Raw genomic sequence first — 22261 nt, 5'->3', positions numbered from 1 at the left:
GTGTGTGCTTTTTTTTTTGGGGGGGGGGGGGGGGGGTGGAGTGACACAGGACTGCTTGCCTGGAGTGACAAAAAGGCTAGAAACGCCCCTGCTCCTTACCATAGTCATAGTGTAATACTTCCAACCATATATGTTTTATTATTTTCTCTTGGTCACTGTTACATTTCTGAGGAAACAGATATTCCAGAACAGGGCACAGGTAGCCCAGTAAACCATGTATTAGTGATGAGTAGCTCTGTTTCATGCTGTACACAATGATTATGTAGTGAGAATACACAAGATGTTCCTGTTCACTCACCACCAGCTTTTGTTGTTTTCAGATGCAAGTACTGGAATTATGATGAAAACCTGCTTACATCCAGCGTGATCATAGTGTTCCATAATGAAGGATGGTCTACACTCATGAGGACCGTTCACAGTGTGATTAAAAGGACCCCTAGGAAATATTTGGCAGAGATTGTCATGATAGATGACTACAGTAACAAAGGTGAGTTGTGAGGTGCTGCAGGACAGAGATGTAGTACAAATGCTTGTTGAATTTTACAAAAAGAACTTTCAAACTGAGGATTGTCTATGGCCCTACTTGCCTAAAATGCATTTCAAGTCTGATTCAAATATATTGAAGATGGTTGCATTAAAATGAATGTTCTGTGGGGGAGATTTATCAAGCCAGGTATCATTCAATTCTGGTGGTAAATCTGGCCCAAACTAAGGTCTCATTTCCATGAGCAGCTGAAGGCAGTGAGTTCACCGGCTGTCAGCTGCTCCCGTTTACCGCCCGGGCACTAGTTGGCACTCGGCATGGGCGTTGATGCATTCATGTAATTATGGCACAAGGAATTTAGGGTGCAGGGCAAAGCTGAAAAAGGCTCTCCCTACTCCTGCAAAAGGGAATGCTAAAACATCTTGCAGATGACAACATTTCTAGGAAAACTGCTATTTTGAAAAGGTATAAAGGTTGGATGTTTGCTCAGAAACCAAAAGCACACTTCTAATGCTGGGGGTACACTATACGTTTCTGTACCGTGTATCGAGCAGCTTATCCGGCCAGCTGATAATATTCAGCTGGTCCAATCACGCTGCTTGACCCGCACCCGCTCGATCCCCGCCGGCGGACAATGGCGGGGAATCGAGCAGCTGATAAGGAGCGCCAGCGGGGACGAGCGGTAATCGATCCGCGCGCACGCATGGACGAGCAGGGACGCGGCGGGAGTCGCTCCGCCAGATCGACCCGTGTATTCCCAGCATAACACTTCTAAGTTAACAAATAAGTTAACAATCGGCTGTCCACAGATCCCCTCGTGTTTACACAGCCTATGTTACATACAGACCTCAGACATTTCAAGACTGAAAAGATATTTCATCATTGTCTTGGATGTTTGATAGTTGTGCAGCCATTTACCATTTTCTGAGCTCATCAAAATTGAACTTAAGGAGAGCCTGAGATGGGCTCATAAAAATAAATAAATAAATTAAATAAAAGTAGGCTACTTGATCCAGGGGGCTGAGTGGATCAAGTAGCCTCAAAAAACGCCGCTCCCCACCTCTCCGCAATGGGCCACTTTCACGACGGGTCATGACGCTGCATGGAGAGACTGTGTGTGCGCTGCTAGGAGATTGGCGCTAATCTCGGGGTGCTATAGCGTGGGGGGGGGGCAGAGAGCGGCGGTGTGGGGACCCAGAGGCATGTCATGAGGCAGAGAACATGCTTCTGTGTCCCATCTGCGCTCCGAAGATCCACCTCGGGTTCTCTTTAAAGCCTCATACACACATTAGACAATCCTCACCCAAGACGATCATTTTGGATATGAAACTCTGAAACCTCATACACATGCTTGATTAAAGTCGGCTGAGGTGGCTGATAACAACCACCTCATCCAACAATCAGACGTGTGTACAGAGGCGACCAACGTGCAAGCAATCCGCCCGACAGATGATCTCTCCTCCAGCAACGGCCAGCTTTATTGTTCATACTGCTCCCCCCGCCCACCGCATGATGTCACTCCGTTGGCCCCCTGCCCCACCCTGCATAGCAACACAACGTGTCGTAATCTATACTGCTGACTCGTGTCTGTGCAGCCTGGCCCAGTGATGTCGCCCAAGGGCATAGAAGCCTAATCCCCGACGGGCGACATCCATCAAAGGTGTGTATGCAGAGCTTCTGACACAAGCGGCCTGGCTTGAATCTCGGCTCTACCTGTTTAGTAAGCCTACACCTGTTAAGTAAGGAGACCTTGGGCAAGACTCTCTAACACTGCTCAGTGTTCTCCCAAGGCTTTTTTAGCTGGGTTCTCCACCCAGCTAATTTTGGTGAGCACCCGGAAGTCAATGGCTTGCCTCCTCATTCTCCTCCTATGCTGTAAGCTGAGTTGCACCAGCCCTGCATTCCCTCATCGTGCCTCACCCGACTACTTTTCCATGTCACCTGGCTGGATATAATTTTGGGGGAGAACTCTGCTGCTACTCTCTACTGAGAGTCCCCTAGTGGCTGCAGCTCAAGCGCTTGACTCCTCCAGGAGAACAGCGCAATATAAATGTTATTTGTATTGTCTTGACTAATGATCTACAAGCAGCATCTTTTTATCACTGCTCCTAGGAATGCCACTGACTTGTTTATTGCTTCTTCCCTCCTCACTGAACAGCACATGCTGATAAACTGTAGCCAAGCAGCGTGTTTGTGCTCACACTCAAAACTGTCGCCCTAACAGCTGATAAATGAGCGAGTGTGCGTAGCTGGGGTCTGTGCTCTAATTAGTTTCCCAGAAATGAGACTGATGTCTTACCAATGCTGTAGACAATAGAAATCACACAATGAGCTGATCCTGCCTGAAATATTGCTTGCCATTGTTAATACAGCGGGCATACAGGCCGCTACTAATGCTAGACTCTTCTCAACCGGGGCAGCTGGTCGGGGCCGTCCTGTTCTGCTGAGACTGCTTAAAGGGAACTGTGCACTCATTTTTTAAAAAAACTTCTTGAACAAACCTTCCCCCTAAGGGAGGCTTGTTAATTGTGTTGGCTTTTGGGGGTGCAGCACGCATTTACTGTTCTATATAGAGGCCTCCAACTTCAATCTCCTCCTGCTGCAGTGATGTCCCGGGCTGCCACGATTCATGCCGGGACATCTCCTGACCAGCAGATGTGATCACATCAATGACCTACATCTCCCAGCATGCTTCACACATCCCTGGCAGGCATTGCTGTTATCAGGTACACAGGAAGTCACCATGGGAATATCATCCTGCGGCACAGGAACACAGAAGATGGCGGCTTCCATATGGACACGGGGCTAGGGAGCAGCTACACGCAGGTAAGTAGGTAAGTAAATGCCTGCTGCCCACCAAGGTTCATGTAAGAAGATATTTGCACTTAGTAGCCCCCAGGTGGTTAGTATACTTTAATGATCCAGCATGCCAGATCTTTAAAGGATACACAAGGTGAGTAATTAAAACTACTTACCAGGGGCTTCTTCCAGCTCCTACAAGTCACATGTGTCCCTCACCTCTCTGGTCTTTCCCCATCTCCCACTGGCAGCCACTGAAGACCACAGACCCCTGGATGTTTTGGCGTCTTTTTTGCGCCCACATCAGCAGGGGCGCATTACTGCGCATGTGCAGTACGCTCCCGATGGCGCGCATGCACAGAAGACACCTGCCCATCTGGGGAAGAAGCCCCAGGTAAATAAAAATAGTTTTATTTACTCATTTTGTGTATCCTTCAAGTGACAATTGGCAGCCAAATCCATTCACACTTGTCTTTCAGTTTTCTGCGTGCATTTTTCTTCATGCAGTGCTGCACTGATGTCAATTGTCTTTTTGCATGTGAAAAAAATGCATTCAGGTGTGAATTTGCCCCTTCATTAGCATTTCTTCTCAATTTTTTATATGCAGAAACATGCACAGAAAAACAGACAAGTGTGACCTCTGCCTCAGAGGCAACTACAATATGTTTATTGCCCCAAGCCAGGCAGTGTCACAGGCTGAGGCTGTGCTGTGTGGTGTTGGGACAAATGTGACTGTACTGAACAATCTGCTTATTCTAGTTTTTGCAGTTAACAGCCACAGGAAAAGTTAACCCTTCAGCCATTCCTGTCTTGGTCAAACCAACTGGGCATATTATGTGAGCAGTGAATAGAGTTGTCTCTTGCTGTTAAACCATCCTCTGAGGATTATGTAAATGAACATCTCTCCTGTGAATAATCAGAGGCATTGTTTCATCAGCATTCAGTGCAAATGACGGTACTGTTGCTCTCAGTGGAGCACAGTAGGCTGTTTTCTCGGCTGCTCTTGTGTATTTTGTCCTATCAGCATAGGAGGGTATCATGCTTCAGCTACATTTCAGGCTGCAAGATCTACCAGAGAATGTGATCTAACCATGCTGTTGTGTGTTTTCTTTAGAACATTTGAAGGGGAGACTGGATGACTATGTCAAACAATGGAATGGTCTGGTCAAAGTCTTTAGAAATGAACGTAGAGAGGGTCTGATACAGGCTAGAAGTATTGGAGCCCAGAAGGCCAAAGTAGGCCAGGTAAGCAGGATACATGTACCATATTCTGAGGGAATGAAAACTACACATTATAGCTTGAAATATTTCAAGAGCTGTCAGTTACGAGTATATGCACATGAGTAGTCTGATCTTGAGTTAAGTAGCATAATTTCAGTTAAAGTTGAAAAGCCTTGTTCACATGTTAGAGGGCTCTCGGCCAAGGCAGCCGGTCAGGCGTACGTGTTGCGGCACCGCTACATGAGTTGGGCACTAGGTGGTGCTGTTAGTAAACAATATTGGTAATTTGCATTACTAATATTTTACTATGCCCTTACCCAACTCCATTCCAGCGGATCTGGAGGTGTGTTTAGCTTCTAATTAGGACAACAATGGTTAATTTGCATATATTCAGCAGTGATGCACTGGGAGACATCTTGGAGCTCACTCCAACCTGAATTATCACAAATACTTTCTGTTTTAAGAAAGCAAACTTTTGTTTTCCTCGTGCCTAAAACTAACCTTCCCACCTAATGCCTAACACTAACCCCCTCCCTCCTTCAAATGCCTAAAGCCAAACTCCCCCTCCTAATGCCTAACACTAACCCCAGCACCAAATGACCAATCGTCTGTGATAGGCTTCAACCATTATTTCCTATGTAGTAGCCGCATCGTGCGCCCAACCCGCCACCTGGGTGCCCGAATTTGAATCCCTGACACGCATCTATTAGACGCCTGACAATCCCTAATGACTTGATCCGGCCATTCTCTTCAAGCATTTTAATTCAGATATTTTTTTTACCAGTTCATCATCCTGTGCTCATTGCAGCTGCCCTATCTCTCTCTGCTTTAGGCTGGGTGCACACATAGCAGAAACGCTAGCATTGCGGAAAACACTGCGTTTTTGCCGCTAATGGAAGTCTATGGGCCGCAGGAAAAATTGCATATAAAAACGCATATGCGTATATGTTTTTCATGTGTTCTTATATGTGTTTTCCCCCTATTTTTTTTTGCTGTATTTCCTCTTCCTGTTGTCTTCTAAGTGATGTGCATAAATGGAATATGCGTTTTGTATAATGCAACCGCAAATGCATTAAAACGCATGCAAAATGCATTAAAAACGCAGTAAAAATGCAGAAAACATTAACATAAAACATGACATAAAACGCAGCCTTTCACGCTATGTCATATGTGAACCCAGCCTCAAAGTGTTACTGTCGGGCATAAAATCAAAAATCAATTATTTTTATCTGGTAGTAATAAGGATGCTAACTAGGCAATATAGAAGTTAAAATCACTTAATTTTCTTGATAAATGATCATTCCCCAGTTTACCTGACTCTTATTTGGTACACACAAAATTTGGTACACAAAAAGGAAGTTGCAGGGCATGCTGGGTTGTCCTTTTTTGCTTCTCTAATTTCCCCTCAGACTTGGCAAATGCAGCCTGATTGGCTGAAGCCTCTTTCCCTCCTGTTTTCCCCTCCCACACCTCTGTTCCTCTCTGATTGGCCAATATTTCTCATGCTGAGACAATGCACTTTCTGTAGTGAAGGTGCAGGCAATGCATACACAATCAGGCAGAGGAGATCAAGGGAGGAAATGACCTCAGGATTGGCTCAAAAATAGCCACAGTTAAAATGGGAAATGCTAAGAAGTATTTTCTCTTTTTACTGTAGAAAAATCACTAAAATCAAAACATGGACATTTGTATTTTGTATTTATCTACTTATATATGTGTTTGTTTTCTGAGATAGTATGGCTGACAGCTCCTCTTTAATGCAAGCTCTCCTTCACAATCAGGTATTGCATTGATCAGTAAACGTGCAGCACGTTTCAGTCAGTCAGATATAAGCACTCAAGCAATCCTTCTACAGTAAACTTTGCTGGGGTATAGGTCATTTAAATATCCCCATTGCTATTTGCAGTTTCAGGCGGTCACTGGATATGTACTAGTGTCGCTCAACTGCGTTTTAATAAAAGATCTGTTTATGAATATGTAAACTCTGCATTCATGATTAATGCTATGGCATCAAACTGTGTGCGGCTTCATTACCACTGACCCAGAGCAGTACCATTGGGTATGGACACGCTGCACCATTCTAGGGTCTGTTTCTGTATCTGCTTCCATTCCGAATACAAGCAATTTATCTGATGAATGACAACACAATCTGTATCTGAGAAAGTCATACCAGTCGTGTGTGTCTGTTGTGGACTGCAATGGACATGCAACTGATGTGTCAGTGGGCCCATAAGAAAGCATGGATGCTTTCTACATGTCCAATGCAGCAAAATGTAGGGCAGCGGACCTAGTATCAAATAATTGGCTAGGAGAGTCTAACAAGATCACTTTTGCCTCAAGCAAGGTTGGCCCAAGTTGTTGTGGAAGCTTGTATGTTCATATGATTGTTGCCTAGGTGATAGTAATCAATAATCTTATCTGTATGGAGTTTACTGCTGGGTACACACAATGCTATTTCCTTTCCGATCGATGGGAATCAGGTGATTACTTTCATCATGTCCGATCTGCTCCCGTTCAATAACGCAATCTATTTTCCAAAGTTATTACAGGAAAAATTGATCCTGTTATCGATCTAGAGTAGTTTGGACTTGTACACAAGAAGCCACTTCCTGTCAGATTACCCGTCGATCGGGTGGGAAATTGCATCGTTTGTATCCAGCATTAGCTGGCTAGATATGTTTTTTTTGTTTTTTTTTTAAACAATCCCTGCGTTTCCGTGTCAATATTTGTCTTCCTTTGTAATACAGTTTGTTGACCTCTTTTTTTGTCTTTTAGGTTTTAATCTACTTGGATGCACACTGTGAAGTGGGAATTAACTGGTATGCACCATTAATCGCTCCCATTGCCAAAGACAGGTAAAGTGTTCATATTTGCTAGGATTGTATTCGGCATTAATAAATCGTATAACTTGATCTCAGGTGAATGCAGCAAAGAGAGACACAGCTGTGGGGTGTATGTCCAAGGGTGGGGTTGATAATCGATACGAATAAAGTTATCTAACTTCACAATCTGATGCGATATTCACAAAACAAATGCCTTTTTATTGAGTTCCATAAAATGCATTGCATATGGAAAAAAGCACCACAGTAACGCAATTTAAAAACACAAACTGAGTCTGAGGGTTTCCATCGCACTCGTTGTTCGTGATTATCGCACACAGTTACTGCACCCGATCGAGCATATCGGCCCTAAATTTTCTAGCATGTCCAGTCAATACATGCAACTAATTTCTGGTAGAAATTGGTCGAATTGTTGATCTGGCATGCTCTAGGCAGCACCGATTTTTATCATATTTGATAATTATTATCGAATCTGATGGTCAATCGGCCGCCAAATTTATAGATTTATGGCTAACCACTTCAATACCAGCAGTCTCTGGCCCCTTAAAGAAAACCTGTACTGTGTAAAAATATTTAAAATAAACACATGAGGTAACTTCAAATGAACATTATACAGTGGTGTGAAAAACGATTTGCCCCCTTCCTGATTTCTTATTCTTTTGCATGTTTGTCACACTTAAATGTTTCTGCTCATCAAAAACTGTTAACTATTAGTCAAAGATAACATAATTGAACACAAAATGCAGTGTTAAATGATGGTTTTTATTACTAAGTGAGAAAAAAAACTCAAAACCTACATGGCCCTGTGTGAAAAAGAAATTGCCCCCTGAACCTAATAACTGGTTGGGCCACCCTTAGCAGCAATAACTGCAATCAAGCGTTTGCGATAACTTGCAACAAGTCTTTTACAGCGCTCTGGAGGAATTTTGGCCCACTCATCTTTGCAGAATTGTTGTAATTCAGCTTTATTTGAGGGTTTTCTAGCATCAACCGCCTTTTTAAGGTCATGCCACAACATCTCAATAGGATCCAGGTCAGGACTTTGACTAGGCCACTCCAAAGTCTTCTTTTTGTTTTTCTTCAGCCATTCAGAGGTGGATTTGCTGGTGTGTTTTGGGTCATTGTCCTGCTGCAGCACCCAAGAACACTTCAGCTTGAGTTGACGAACAGATGGCCGGACATTCTCCTTCGAATTTTTAGTAGACAGTAGAATTCATGGTTCCATCTATCACAGCAAGCCTTCCAGGTCCTGAAGCAGCAAAACAACCCCAGACCATCACACTACCACCACCATATTTTACTGTTGGTATGATGTTCTTTTGCTAAAATGCTGTGTTACTTCTACGCCAGATGTAACAGGACACGCAACTTCCAAAAAGTTCAACTTTTGTTTCGTCGGTCCACATGGTATTTTCCCAAAAGTCTTGGCAATCATTGAGATGTTTTTTAGCATAATTGAGACGAGCCTTAATGTTCTTTTTGCTTAAAAGTGGTTTACGCCTTGGATATCTGCCATGCAGGCTGTTTTTGCCCAGTCTCTTTCTTATGGTGGAGTTGTGAACACTGACTTAAATTGAGGCAAGTGAGGCCTGCAGTTATTTAGATGTTGTCCTGGGGTCTTTTGTGGCCTCTCCGATGAGTTTTCTCTGCGCTCTTGGGGTAATTTTGGTCGGCCGGCCACTCCTGGGAAGGTTCATCACTGTTCCATGTTTTTGCCATTTGTGGATAATGGCTCTCACTGTGGTTCGCTGGAGTCCCAAAGCTTTAGAAATGGCTTTATAACCTTTACCAGACTGATAGATCTCAATTACAGTACTTTTGTTCTCATTTGTTCCTGAATTTCTTTGGATCTTGGCATGATGTCTAGCTTTTGAGGTGCTTTTGGTCTACTTCTCTGTGTCAGATAGCTCCTATTTAAGTGATTTCTTGATTGAAACAGGTGTGGCAGTAATCAGGCCTGGGGGTGACTACAGAAATTGAACTCAGGTGTGATAAACCACAGTTAAGTTATTTTTTTAACAAGGGGGCAATTACTTTTTCACACAGGGCCATGTAGATTTGGAGGTTTTTTTTCTTACTAAATAATAAAAACCATCATTTAAAACTGCATTTTGTGTTCAATTATGTTATCTTTGACTAATAGTTAACGGTTTTTGATGAGCAGAACATTTAAGTGTGACAAACATGCAAAAGAATAAGAAATCAGAAAGGGGGCAAATAGTTTTTCACACCACTGTAGAGTTACCTTGCCATGAGTTCCTCTCAGAAGCTCACCATTTTCTTCTGACAATAATCCCTTCCAGTTCTGACAATATTTTGTCAGATCTGAAATATATCAGTTGCTGTCAGTAAAATATCAGTTGCTGTCAGTTATAGCTGAGAGGAAAACTGATGTACCAGGTAATGTCAATGTTTTCCCTATGGCTCAAGTGGGCGATGTTACAGTAACTGTGTGCTGACCAGAAAGCTGTTGTGGGTAATGGCGATTTTCAAAATGGAGGACGGAAAATTCCCTTGATCACAGTGAACAAACAGGACGCGGGACAGGAGAAAGACACTGAGGAGTAGACTACATGGAAGGTAAGTATGACTTGTGTATGCTTATTTTGACTTTTAATTTTCAGTTCAGGTTTTCTTTAAGGACCAGAGACCGCTGGTACAAAAAATGGGGCCCTACCGACGTCACGGCGCACACACCTGCTGCTACCCCCAGTCGTGCCGCTCTCCTGTCACTGAAGCTCGCTCGCTGTACATTCGCTATAACAATAGAACTCTGTGAGCCAGTCGGGAGCCAATTTCATTGGCTCCTGACCCTGTGATCGTTGTGAGCCAATAAGATTGGCTCACAGTGTTCATGAAGTCAGGAGCCAATGAATTTGACTAACTCAGAGAGTTCTGCTGTCATACTGACAGCAGGGTGAGTGAGCTACAGCAGTGGAAGGGCGGCAAGATTGGCGGAGCGTGTAGCGAACTAATAGAAAATCTACTCCCTGTCAGGAATAACAGGTCCAAAACAGGACGTAGATTTCAAGGATACATCCAAGCAATTTAAACATAAAAAAAAATCCACTTACCTAGGACTTCCTCCAGCACCTGGCAGCCATCCTGTGCCCTCGCTGCAGCTCCGCTCATCGCCGATGGCCCGGGGTCCTCTCCGGCGCAGGATGTCCACTGCGCCTACGCGAGCGGCTCTGAGTTGCACTGACATCATCCCGACTGTACTATCGGCAGAACTACTGCGCCTGCGCTGTACAGTCCAGATGCCGTCAGTGCGACCAGTGAGCCGCATGTTGGAGCGCAGAAGAAGCCGACCAGCCAACCTCCACCGGAGGGGACCGGGAGCCAACGGAGCTGCAGTGAGGGCACAGAACAGATGCAGGGGGCTGGAGGAAGCCCCAGGTAAGTGGATTTTTTTTTTTAATTGCTTGGACCTTCCTTTCAATCAGTGTGGTCCAGAAGCGGTTAACACTCTTAACTGGAACAACATTTAAGTTGCGTACACACGCACTATTGTAACAAATGACAAGTCCGTCAGACCCTCCTGCGGCCCGTTCGGTCTGCCTACAGTAGTACGTGAGTACAGGCTGTCGGCAGACTGATAAGATTGTCGGACCAGTCTGCAGACAGCCTGTACTCACGTACTACTGTCGGTAGAACAACTGCCCCGCAGGAGGGTCTGACGGACCCGTCGTTTGTTACAATAGTGCCTGTGTACGCACATTTAATGCAAACATACGTTGTGGGTTTTTTTCTTTGTCTGCCTTAATTCTAATAAAGATGTGGTTGTGTGGTCACCTGACAGGAGATAGACTCACGGATGTTCACACTGTAGCAGCCTCTACACAAATTGATAGCTGAAGAATATATTAAAATCCCCATCTGCTGTAATAAGAAGAATGAAAATGGGATCCATAACTGGGCCCAGTGCATTTCTATTACAGCTAATTCAGTTCCAGTGTTTGAAGTAAAGATTAGATTACCATAACAATGTGTGCTGCAGGTTTCTCAGAAATGTTTTATTCACATGTATCTGAGCTGATTACTGCCGGTTCCCTTTGGCTTAGTTTTTGGTGCACTTCCATTATTGAGCATTCAGAGCTGGAACTGGTATGGCAGACTTATTCCAGCACACACTTGTGATGACTGATTAATTAAAAGGCCTCCCGAAGAATTGCTTATTCTCTGTGCTTGTGTTATGCTGCAGTAATGATAACATTGCCGTACAGGCGTGTCTGTTAAAGGGCCTCGAAGCCTGAAATACCAGTTCACTGTACCCAGGTTCACACCTTGAAGCGAAACTGCATTACCACTAGAACCACTTTATTTCGTAAAGAACAGTAAGGAGTGAAAATTAAAAGTTTGACTTTAAAGAGTAATTAAAGAGATATGCATTTTTTATTTTTCCTCAAGGTATATCCGTTATTGCAAAACATTTTTACTGCAAACACCCTTTTTTTGCTTCACTTATAGATCATTTTAAAAGATCACTTAAAACTTCTTTAGACCCCTAAAAAACATGTTTGTCATGGCCTGAGTTTTTAAAGGATACATCCGCGATTTAAAAAAAAAAAAAAAAAGCTTTACTCACCTCGGGCTCCTCCCAGCCCCTTGAAGTCTATTAGGTCCCAGGGCGCGGTTCCACCCCGAGGCAGGCCTCCACTCTCCTCCAGAAGATTGTGACCCGCGACCGGGATTCTATCAAGTACGGTGTCGTTTGGCCTAGGTGACTGTTAAGATCTTGCCACCTAATAGCAGATTGATCCTTTAGGCCGGTTTTACACTTGGGCATTGCATTGCGGTGCGATGCTCCGCCCCCTTCATATCACACCGCAGCATTAAAAAAAACTTAATTCATATGACCTTGCGGCAAAGTGCAATGACAGGGTCATATGCTTAGTGCTGCCTCCTCGAATGCTACTCGCTGCCCCTTGGGCAGGAAGTACGTCTCCGGGATTCTCAGGTTTTCCTGCTATGTCCACGTTGTTCCACGTACGCACGCCACACCACCGCTGTCAACGTATTTAAAGTTTCTGTGACGCCGATTTTCTTTTATTACTTCTGTCACCACAAAGGGTAACATGCTGTTGACTTTGCAGCGGCTTGGTGGCCAATCGAGAACTTCTGGTGCAACGTCCTAAGTGTGCTACACCTCATTGCCTTGCATTGACGTTGCATTACCCACCAGCAAAACAGGATAACGCGATGCACACTTGCAATGCAAATGTTAAAGGGGCCTAATACATCCTGTCTAGGTTTGCTAATAGTAAATGAGGCCCAGTGTGTAGAAGCACAGCCAGAGCTAGGAAAGGTTTCCGTGGGAAGAATGCAGCTGGATTCCTACAGAACAAGGCAGCATGTTCCCTTGGCCTTGTGGATTAAAAAATGTATAAATGTATTACATGATTCTGTTTGTACTGACTAATTACAAAGCTCTCTTTTTTTTGTTTTTGTTTTATTCTTTTTGTGGATGTTCTGTTTGTTTTTCCCCTCCCGGAATGCTGGCAGAACTGCTTGTACTGTTCCTCTAATAGATTACATTGATGGCAATGTTTATACCATTGAACCACAGCAAGGTGGTGATAGCGATGGCTTTGCTCGAGGGGCCTGGGATTGGAGCATGCTATGGAAACGAGTTCCATTAAGCGACAGAGAAAAAGCCAAACGAAAGCATAAAACTGAGCCGTATTGGTAAAGAATGTGGTTTTATTTCTCATTTCCCCGTTTGTCTAAACATTATTTTTTTTTTCTTGTTTTTATCCCTTTGTCCTGTTTATCATTCTTTCTGTTGATATGTGTGTCCTGCGTGTCAACCCCCCTCCTTCATCCTGCATCACCGCCACTGCAGAACCGCATGCACTGTACCTCTGATAGATGTCATAGACGGAAACACTTATAATTTAATACCACAAGGGGGAGGTGATGAAGATGGTTATGCTAGAGGAGCGTGGGATTGGAGTATGCTTTGGAAGCGGGTGCCCTTGACCATTAAAGAGAAGGATATGAGAAAAACAAAAACTGAGCCATATCGGTAATCACTAAACCACTTACAGGCTGTTTTTTTTAATCTTCATTTTTTTTTGGCGTATGACCTACTGATGTACTAAATTCCCAGCATGTCTTCCTCCATCTCTCTGAACTCTCCGCTGCAGTCCTGTTTAGCTTGGAGCTGATGTAAAATCTGATTTAATGCACAGGTTCTTTTTCCTCAAGGTGTGATCAGCTTGAAATGTTATACTTATGCACTGCTGTTATAACCTGGAGTGATAGTAATTGAAATGTGGCTTGGAGAATAGTGGATTTCTGCATAGCAGTCTAGTTTGTGCTGCAAAAATACATTTCTAAGCGCTTTCCAGCTAGAAGAAAAAACACCTGTTCTTAGTAAGCTGTTTTAGAACCATTATATTTTAAATATTTAATGCAAGCGTACATGAGAATTCTGCCATGTACTCATACCACTTTGTTTGGAAATCTTGTACACAGCAATGAATCTGGTGGGGAGGCGTATCCATGCAGCACGTGGGGTGTGGCTTCTGCAGATCACCTCCACATAAGGCGCAATAAACAGTATGACCTCAGCCAATCAACTCCAAGCATGTAGCACTAAGTGATGTGACATGCTGCATACCAGAATGCCAATGTACAACTAACATTATAATGTCTAGATCGAATGTAAATGTATTCAGAGAAGTTACATGTGCAAATATGAAAATTGAATTTTTTTGCATGTGTGAGAAGTACTCACTAGAGAAGAGCAGGATTGCATCCTGGGGTGCAACACAGGGGAGTTCAGCTTGATATTATTATTGATTTATAAATCGCCAACATATTCCATGGTGCTGTACACAGTACGAAACAAACATGGGTTACATAATAACAAAGACAGAACTATACACAAAATATAGACACTGATATATAATAAAGAATTGGTAGACCTAGTAATGCAGTACAGTGACAATTGTAACATGGTGAACAAAATATATAGGATATTGCAAAACACAAAAGGGTGAGAGAGCCCTGCCCTTGCAATCTAAAGCAATAGGGAGGAAACAAGAGGTGGGGTAGTATAGAGTATGTAGTATACAGTAGTTATAGCTAGAATCAGTGTGTTTTCGGTTATATTTAGTAAGAAGTACAACTTAGCCAGAGGTTGAAGGGGGAACAGCCTAAGTTAGAGCATATGCTTGTTGGAAAAAAGTGAGTTTTGAGGTAGCACTTAAAGATTTCAAAGGTTGGAGAATGACTGATGTGTTTTGGAAGGAGATTCCAGAGAAGGGGTGAGGCACGAGAAGAGTATTGCATACATTAGTGCAAAAAGGTGATTCTAGAGGAAGACAAAAGAAGGTTGTGTGCAGATCTGAGATTGCGGTTGGTGTGGTCTCTTGAAACCAGTGAGGAGATGTACAGGAGAGAGATTGTGGAGAGCTTTGTAGCGTTTGAAATGGATTCTCTGGTTAATTGGTAGCCAATGAAGAGATTGACAGAGAGAAGCGAGGAGAAAGATGAATCGAGCATTAGAGTTCAGTACAGTTTGGAGCGGTGCCAGTGTTTGTTGGTAGTCCAAAGAGTAGTAGTCCAAAGAGTAGTATAAGTAGTAGTAAAGTTTTAATATCCCCATAACACCAAGGACTCCGCATAAGTGCAGGAAATGACATAGAGGATATACTCTGTAACAGCCAATGAGATTTCACTAGTTATTTCTAGCGCAGGAACGAAGAGGGTTTACAGTAACTCCAAAAGGCATAGTTTACACTTTCTTATATTTTCCAGCCAAACAGGACTGCAGTATCTTCCTTTACTGGCAATGGAGCTTGCAGTGAATTGTCCCAGAAATACATTGCCAGCTCTGTGACTGTCACGGACTGTTAACTTGTGGCTCATTTTCTCTGTGCACATTACTCGTTCTGTTTTAACCTCCCTGTGCTGAGTTCAGCTGACACAGGGCAGCTTTACTGGTGCTGCAAGCGACATGCTTGTTTACCTTCTAATCGTTTCCAGAATCGCCCCTTTCAGCTGTTCTCTTTTACTAACCCGTGCCTATCTTGTGTCTGTGTGATAAATGTGCTGTATAGGTGCAGGGATTATGTATTCTACACTGTAGGAGAGTGCAAAAACTGTCACAGCAGCTTGTTCTACATTCCAGATCTATGTTAAGCCTAATCCATCAGTTATCTTCCCTTAGTCACCATCAAGTTATTCCCTGCAATGTCTCCACTCTGAGGAGTATGCTCCACTGCACACAATGATTTGCTCCAGTTACCCCTCATTACTTTTCATTTTCATCAGCCTCTTAAGTACAAATTCAACCCTCCATCAATGTGAAAAGGTGAAGCAGCTTTATTACACAGTAAGGTGTGCTGGATACAATAGCTTTCCTGCACCGTGACAGCTGGCTGCTTTACCAATAGCACGGGAGTGCAGTCACCTTCATAGACACAGTACTCAACTGCACACTCATCTCCTTAAAGGGAACCTGAAGTGAGGGGTTTATGGAGGTGACCATATTTATTTCCTCTTAAACAAAACCAGTTGCCTGGCAGTCCTGCTGAGCTCTTTGGCTGCAGCAGTGGCTGAATCACACAACTGAAACAAGCATTCAGCTAATCTAGTCAGACTTCAGTCAGAACACCTGATCTGCATGCTTGTTCGGGATCTATGACTAAAAGTATTAGAGGCAGGGAATCACCAGGACTGCCAGGGAACCGGTATTATTAAAAATTAATAAAAAATGTCTGCCTCCGTATCCCTCTCACTTTAGGTATCCTTTAATATTTCCCACATAAACATACTGATTACAAAGCTGAATATCTGTAATGAAAATATGCTGACTTTACTAAATATAACTCATCTTAGGAGAACAGTCCAAAGTCTGATACTTTAATAAGTATTGTCCTGGACTTCAAATATTACGCAGAAAAATGCGGGAAGCCCATGTTTTGTAAATGCTACTAGATCTTATAGAATAACTGTGGTCATGGCCATGACGGTGACTACACCAAACATGCTGCTAATACACTTGACTCTCTAACATTATAGAAGTCCCTTAAAGTGAACCTGCAGCCAATAATTTATGGAATGAGAGTTGTGCACACATAGGACTGTTGTCTATCAGGGATCGGGACTTGATCCCTCAGGCGAAAGTTTGGGGTTGAACTCTGTACAGACATGTCACTAGCCTAGAGGCATGTCTGTAGGAGAACCGTGCCCTGGGGTTGGTTGGACATCGCTAAAGATCCAGTATGCCAGGTCTTTAACGCAATACTGAAGCAACCCTGAAAAAATGTAGATACTTACCTGTGTCGAGGGAAGACTCTGGATCCCATAGAGTCTTCCTGGTTCTCTCTCCATGCCCTCAGTCCATGTTGAAGTTGTTCGACTGAATGGTCGAATACACCTTCGGGAGTCCTTGTGAAGGCTTCGGTAGTACTCATTTCTCCTAGTACTTCAGAAGGTTCTGTCTTCAGAACCACTCGGGGATGCAAGTGCTTCTGATGCCTTCTGAGGAGTCTCGAAGGCCCGGAATTTCAACAGGGGATATCGGTGGAGCGAGGGCATGAAGAGAGTACCGAGAAAGTTCTATGGGATGCAGAGCCTTCCCTCTATATAGGTGATTATCAGGATCACTTCAGTATTGCTTTAAGTGACTTCAGGGGGCTCCCCTATATATGCTGGATTCTTGCCTTAGATGGTCCTTATTGGCCACCTCAGTTGAGTTTAATCAAGCATGTGTATGTAACTTAGGCTGTTAAGTGTTCCCTCCTCCCTCACTAAGCTGCCATCACCAGTCATATGATATTGGTGACAGGATTAGTGGGCACCTGTCTAGTGGCAAATGGCTTAATGATTAAAGGGGCAGGCATAAATTACAAATTAGACTGTCCATAAAAAGATGGACACAAGCTCACTTCAGTTGATGGAAGCAAACAATTACACTAGAGGTGGTGTTCGAATCCGGGTTTCCTTATTTGCAAACCTGGAAAATGCCGTCCAAAGCACTTAAGCACCATTACGAGTATAAAGAGTCATGGAGTTTTCCACATGGTGTTTCATGTGTCTACGAGGCTTCCTCCTTACGGCCTGGAAGGAGGAAACGTTGGAGTCACATGAAGCACAACATGGAACGCAGCTCTGTGACTCTCTCCACTTGTAATGGTTCTGAACTGCTGTGCAAGCATTGTCCAGGTTTCCGAATAAAGAAACCCAGATTTGAACAATAACACTACTTTACACATCTGACAGACTTGCACCTGCAGGTATACCAGTTTTGCTATAGTACATAATTTGCACACAGATTTCTCTCTACACTTTACATTTTTGTAGCACAAAAACCCCCAAAGCATCACACTTCACACCACTAAAATATATATTTTAGTACTACTACTATGGATGATTTGCTTTTGAGACGTGTTAGATCCAACACTAATAAAGAGCCATTGTTTAAGCACAACCAGTAGCTATGCACAGACTATGTACAGTGTATAATACATTTGTTACACTCTTCAATGTTGGATGAAGTTTCTTGTATTCTTCCTCTCCTGGCAGTTATCACTGGTGCATGGTAACCAACACACCCAGTGGTAGCTATGCTTGGGTATCTTCCACACTTGAAGAGAAAAGCAGAAAGGTTTTACTATATATCTGTGGACTGTAATCTAAGAGCAGATCTAAGAAAACCATAACCCATCAATTACGTAACAGACCCTGAGGCACTTGCTTTAAGAAAAATCTACAAGCAAATTAATGTACTGATTGTGGTGCATTACAGTTACATTTAGTGGCAGATCTACCTAATGTTAATGTTGTAATGCTTTGGCATATTGCTTAGGAGTGTAATAATTAGGCATACACTTCTAAGACAAGAAAGAGGACCACTTTTAAGACACGCCCCTGCCACACCTCCAGTCATGCTGTTCCCAGACCGCTAGTAACACATACCATGAACACTTGCTGGGCAAGAGATGTATTTTCGTAATGCAAAATACACTGGCCCTTTCTATCTTCACTACTTTTCCCTAACAATAGTATTTTAAAAGAATATGACCATCAGTTAAGAGGATGGGAATAAGGTTTAAGATGCCAGAATACACCAAAATTTTATTGATTCAAAACAGAATTTATGCCACAACATGGCTGCAACATGGTCAAAATCAGTCAAAAGAATTGATTGGACATGCTGGAAAATCTCAGCTGCAAGTGGCTCGATATCGTTTGATATCGTGATGACTGACATACCCGACGGAACCCCGGCTGGTATCCCCAAGTGTAAAAGTGTCCTCCTCGTGCCTATGTGCAGTGTCTTACCTGTCTGCCGGTACAAGTCCTAGCTTTCTCATGTGTTAGGCGTTACTGCAAGCGTCTGCACCAGGCGCATATGACTTCACACACGCACCTGGTACTACATGTAACAGGCACCAGAGAAAGCTAGGACTTGTGCTGGTGGGCAGGTTAGACTTTCGGGAGCACGGACACCTTGACACCAGCAGTGGAGGTGCTGGGCCAATTTCATGATAGATTTCATGCTATCCATCTGAAATCGGTCGTCGTATGGGCAGGAAACAGATCCCTCTCTGATCAGATTAGATCAGAGAGGGATCTGTCTCATGGTCGATCTGCATCGTGTGATGTATGGCTACCTTTAGAGTCATATAAACCGTTTTGCAGAGAATACATAAATATTTACACAGATCTGATCTTTAAGTTGGACAAAGAAGGAAGAAAGGGGGACAGGGATTTGGTACCACAAGAGATGCTGTCCCTCCAAAAATGGGACATTTGGGAGGTATGTGCAGTGGAAGGTGGGTTATTTCTGGACTACAGGCTTGATACATCACTGAGTTCTTACTTCTTCTGGAATTACTTCTCACCAACAGCAGAACGGAACTGGTGTGGAATTATAAATCTCACTGTTGGCTGTGGGCAAAAACATTTCCTTATGGAGTATACAGAAGGCATTGAAGACATCAAGTGCCTCATGACAGGTTCCCTTTTAGCAAAGGCTGTACCTCCTGTAGTCTGCATTTCCTTGAATGGACTATGTTATCGCTAAACGAGTTAAAGTATCCAGACATCCTTTTAATTAACATCTCTAAAGCAGAGAAACTGTAAAAAGCTCAAATTTATACAGAAATAAATCAAAGGCCAGTGTCTCCTGGAGATAATATTGCTTCTTTCTGCCTTCTAAAAGTGACATGAGTGACAGTAAATCCTTTGAAAACCATGCCTACATCCAACGCTTCAGTATCTTCAAGCATTTTTCTTAGTCTGCTTCTTAGAATATGGCCTACTTGCAATGAAAAGGATTCATTCATATTCCAAAAATGGGACTCTTAATTTTCCAGCGCATGTTAATTTCTACTGACAAACCTCTACTACATTCTACATATTTATTGTAATTTGTACAGTTTTGTTTCTACTGCTCAATCACGGACTACCTTTACTACATTCTACATATAATCTCTACATCACTCACACGTTTCTCTTTGCACCACTAATAAAACTGTGACTGACATTTGTAGGTCATTGCGGGAAAGTTGGAATACAGTAATCAGTTTCAGCGTAGTCCATTAGTTGTTGAACATGCTCCAAACACAGATATATCATAGTCATGATGGAGATAGATTAAGACAGTTCTAAATTATTTTCTACACAGAAACATTATCAGCAAGATAGTTTTTTACCCAGGAGACATGTAAATCCAATCATCATTTACAAAATAGCTTTTGTTCATACAAAGTATAGCCAAACTCATCACCCTTTATTGTTGTATAGAATATTGCAGCTTTTTCCTATTCCGTTTCCAAATCTCTGTGCTTCTCTTTACAGATTAGTTTTTGTTTTTGCTTGTCGAGCTTGCTTTTATTCCACGTTCTTTTACTCATGTGAGCTGTGACTTAATTTGATTTTGGATATGTTATCACAGGTCACCTTATTCTACCTCTTGACCAGATGTTTCATTACAATTATTCTGTAGGTCCCCTGCTATGGCTGGAGGACTGTTTGCCATCGAGCGGGAATACTTCTTTGAGCTGGGTCTGTATGATCCAGGTCTTCAGATCTGGGGAGGAGAGAACTTTGAAATCTCCTACAAGGTACAGTGAATTAAAAATCGTCATTTTCTCCGACTGATGTTATCTCTGTTCTCCTTTTGTGTTGCCGTGTTGGCTTATTTAGTAAAGCAGACCTTTCATCGGTCTCCAAGTGTGTAACAAGTAGGAGTGATCGACGAGATGCAAATAATTCCAAGTTAATGCATATGTAGCTTGAAAATGGACCAATTGAATCCTGCGGAAGTGGGATACAATTGGTCCGAATTCAAGCTGCATACATTTGTATACAAAATCTGCATACTTCTGCATCAATTCGGAATTGTTTGCATCTCATTGACCATAGTAACCTGGAGTTGTGCTCAATGCTGGCTATGCTACAAGAACCTCTACAAGATTGCAACTCAAAAAGTATAGTAAAGCAATCCAAAGGGATTAATCAGGCTTCACTCGGCCCGTTTCCACTTGTGCGGTGCGGAATCGCCGCTGATTCCCCACTGATGAAATTGCATGCGGGTGCGATTCCGCATGCGTATTTTACCGCGATTTCGCATGCGATTTTGCATAGGTTAGTATTGATGCGATTTTAACCATGTCACTGCCTGTGTGATTTAACATTAGTTCCTATGCGAAATCACGGTAAAATACGCATGCCAAAACCGCATGTGATTTCCCTATTAAATACATTAGCGGCGATTCGCATAGCGGCGTGCAAATTCTGCGAACAACGCATGCGGATTCGTGATAGTGGAAACGGGCCCTAAAACATAATATTTATTATGTAAATATAAAACATATGTACCATAATGCCCTGAGAAACATTAACCAAGCACACTCTTTGGGAGGTCTGGAACAACGATCTGTGATAGGCCTTGTTCACATTATAAATGGCCAGCGCTAGTGCTGAGAGCTTTTGTGAGCGCTTTCAGAGCAACTTGCGCTTTAAGTGCTTTTCTAAGCACTTTTGTTTGGCGATTTTTTTTTTCTTCCTGATAACAGTCAGGAAGCGAACTCTTCAACGTGGAACTGAAGAATTACAATGTTTTTTGTTTTTTAAAGCGCTCACCAAATCGCTTTTTTCAAGCGCTTTGAAATTTCCCTATACTTTGCATTGAAGCACAAACGCTCAGGAAATAGTGCAGGACCCGCGTTTGCGCTTGGAAAGAAAGGTCATCGCTCATGTGAGAACACTCACCTAGAGCAGCATTGCTCAAGCACTTTTAAAGCGATTTTAAAAATCACCAGCACTTAAAAAAAAATGAAAACGCCCATAAGGTGGCCATACACTGGTCAATTTGCCATCAGAGTCGACCAACAGATAGATCCCTCTCTGATCGAAACTGATCAGAGAGGGATCGTATGGCTGCCTTTACTGCAAATAGATTGTGAATCGATTTCAGCATGAAACCGATCACAATCTGTGGTGGTGCTGCCGCTGCCCCCTACCCCCCCCCCCCCCCCCCCCCCCCCACACACACACATATTCTCCGCTGGGCTCCAGGTTCCGGCTGGCTTCACTTCTTTCTGTCCGGGGAAGTTTAAATAGTAGAGGGTGCTCTACTGTTTAAACTTCCTGCCGGAACAGGAAGAAGTGAGGCCTGCTGGACTCGGAGCCCAGCGCGGAGACGGAGCAGCGGTGACAGTGGGGACTCGCGCCGGCCGGATCAGGTAATGTATTGCCACTAGCATCGGTCGTCGGGCATTCGAATGCCGTTATCGACGCACTTCCGACCCGCCGGCGATCAAGCGAAATCTTCCGCACGGACGGCTCGACGGGAATGATTGATTTTGGACGGAAATCAATCGTTTGCGTTTGCACAACGATTTCACAGCAGATTCGATCACAGTGATCGAATCTGCTGTATATCGGCGGGAAA

General features: G+C 43.3%; 1 protein-coding gene across 3 annotated transcripts in view; it reads left to right on the top strand.

Annotated features, from left to right (window-relative positions):
* Nucleotides 1-22261, top strand: part of GALNT7 (polypeptide N-acetylgalactosaminyltransferase 7) — a 253098-nt gene that overhangs the window by 191811 nt on the left and 39026 nt on the right. The window contains exons 3-7 of one of the 3 annotated variants that reach the window (XM_068278796.1): nt 321-487; nt 4398-4528; nt 7280-7359; nt 12850-13032; nt 20312-20429. In XM_068278796.1, the coding sequence (XP_068134897.1) occupies nt 321-487; nt 4398-4528; nt 7280-7359; nt 12850-13032; nt 20312-20429 (679 nt within the window). Of the gene's footprint in view, nt 1-320; nt 488-4397; nt 4529-7279; nt 7360-12849; nt 13033-13189; nt 13373-20311; nt 20430-22261 lie in introns of all 3 variants that reach the window. The other 2 variants (XM_068278795.1, XM_068278797.1) reach the window with 2 other exon arrangements.

This window comes from Hyperolius riggenbachi, chromosome 1, assembly GCF_040937935.1.
Source record: "Hyperolius riggenbachi isolate aHypRig1 chromosome 1, aHypRig1.pri, whole genome shotgun sequence".
NCBI classification, from domain to species: Eukaryota; Metazoa; Chordata; class Amphibia; order Anura; family Hyperoliidae; genus Hyperolius; species Hyperolius riggenbachi.
The sequence above is the reverse complement of the archived record's forward strand: the minus strand, read 5'-3'. Positions and strand labels throughout refer to the sequence as shown.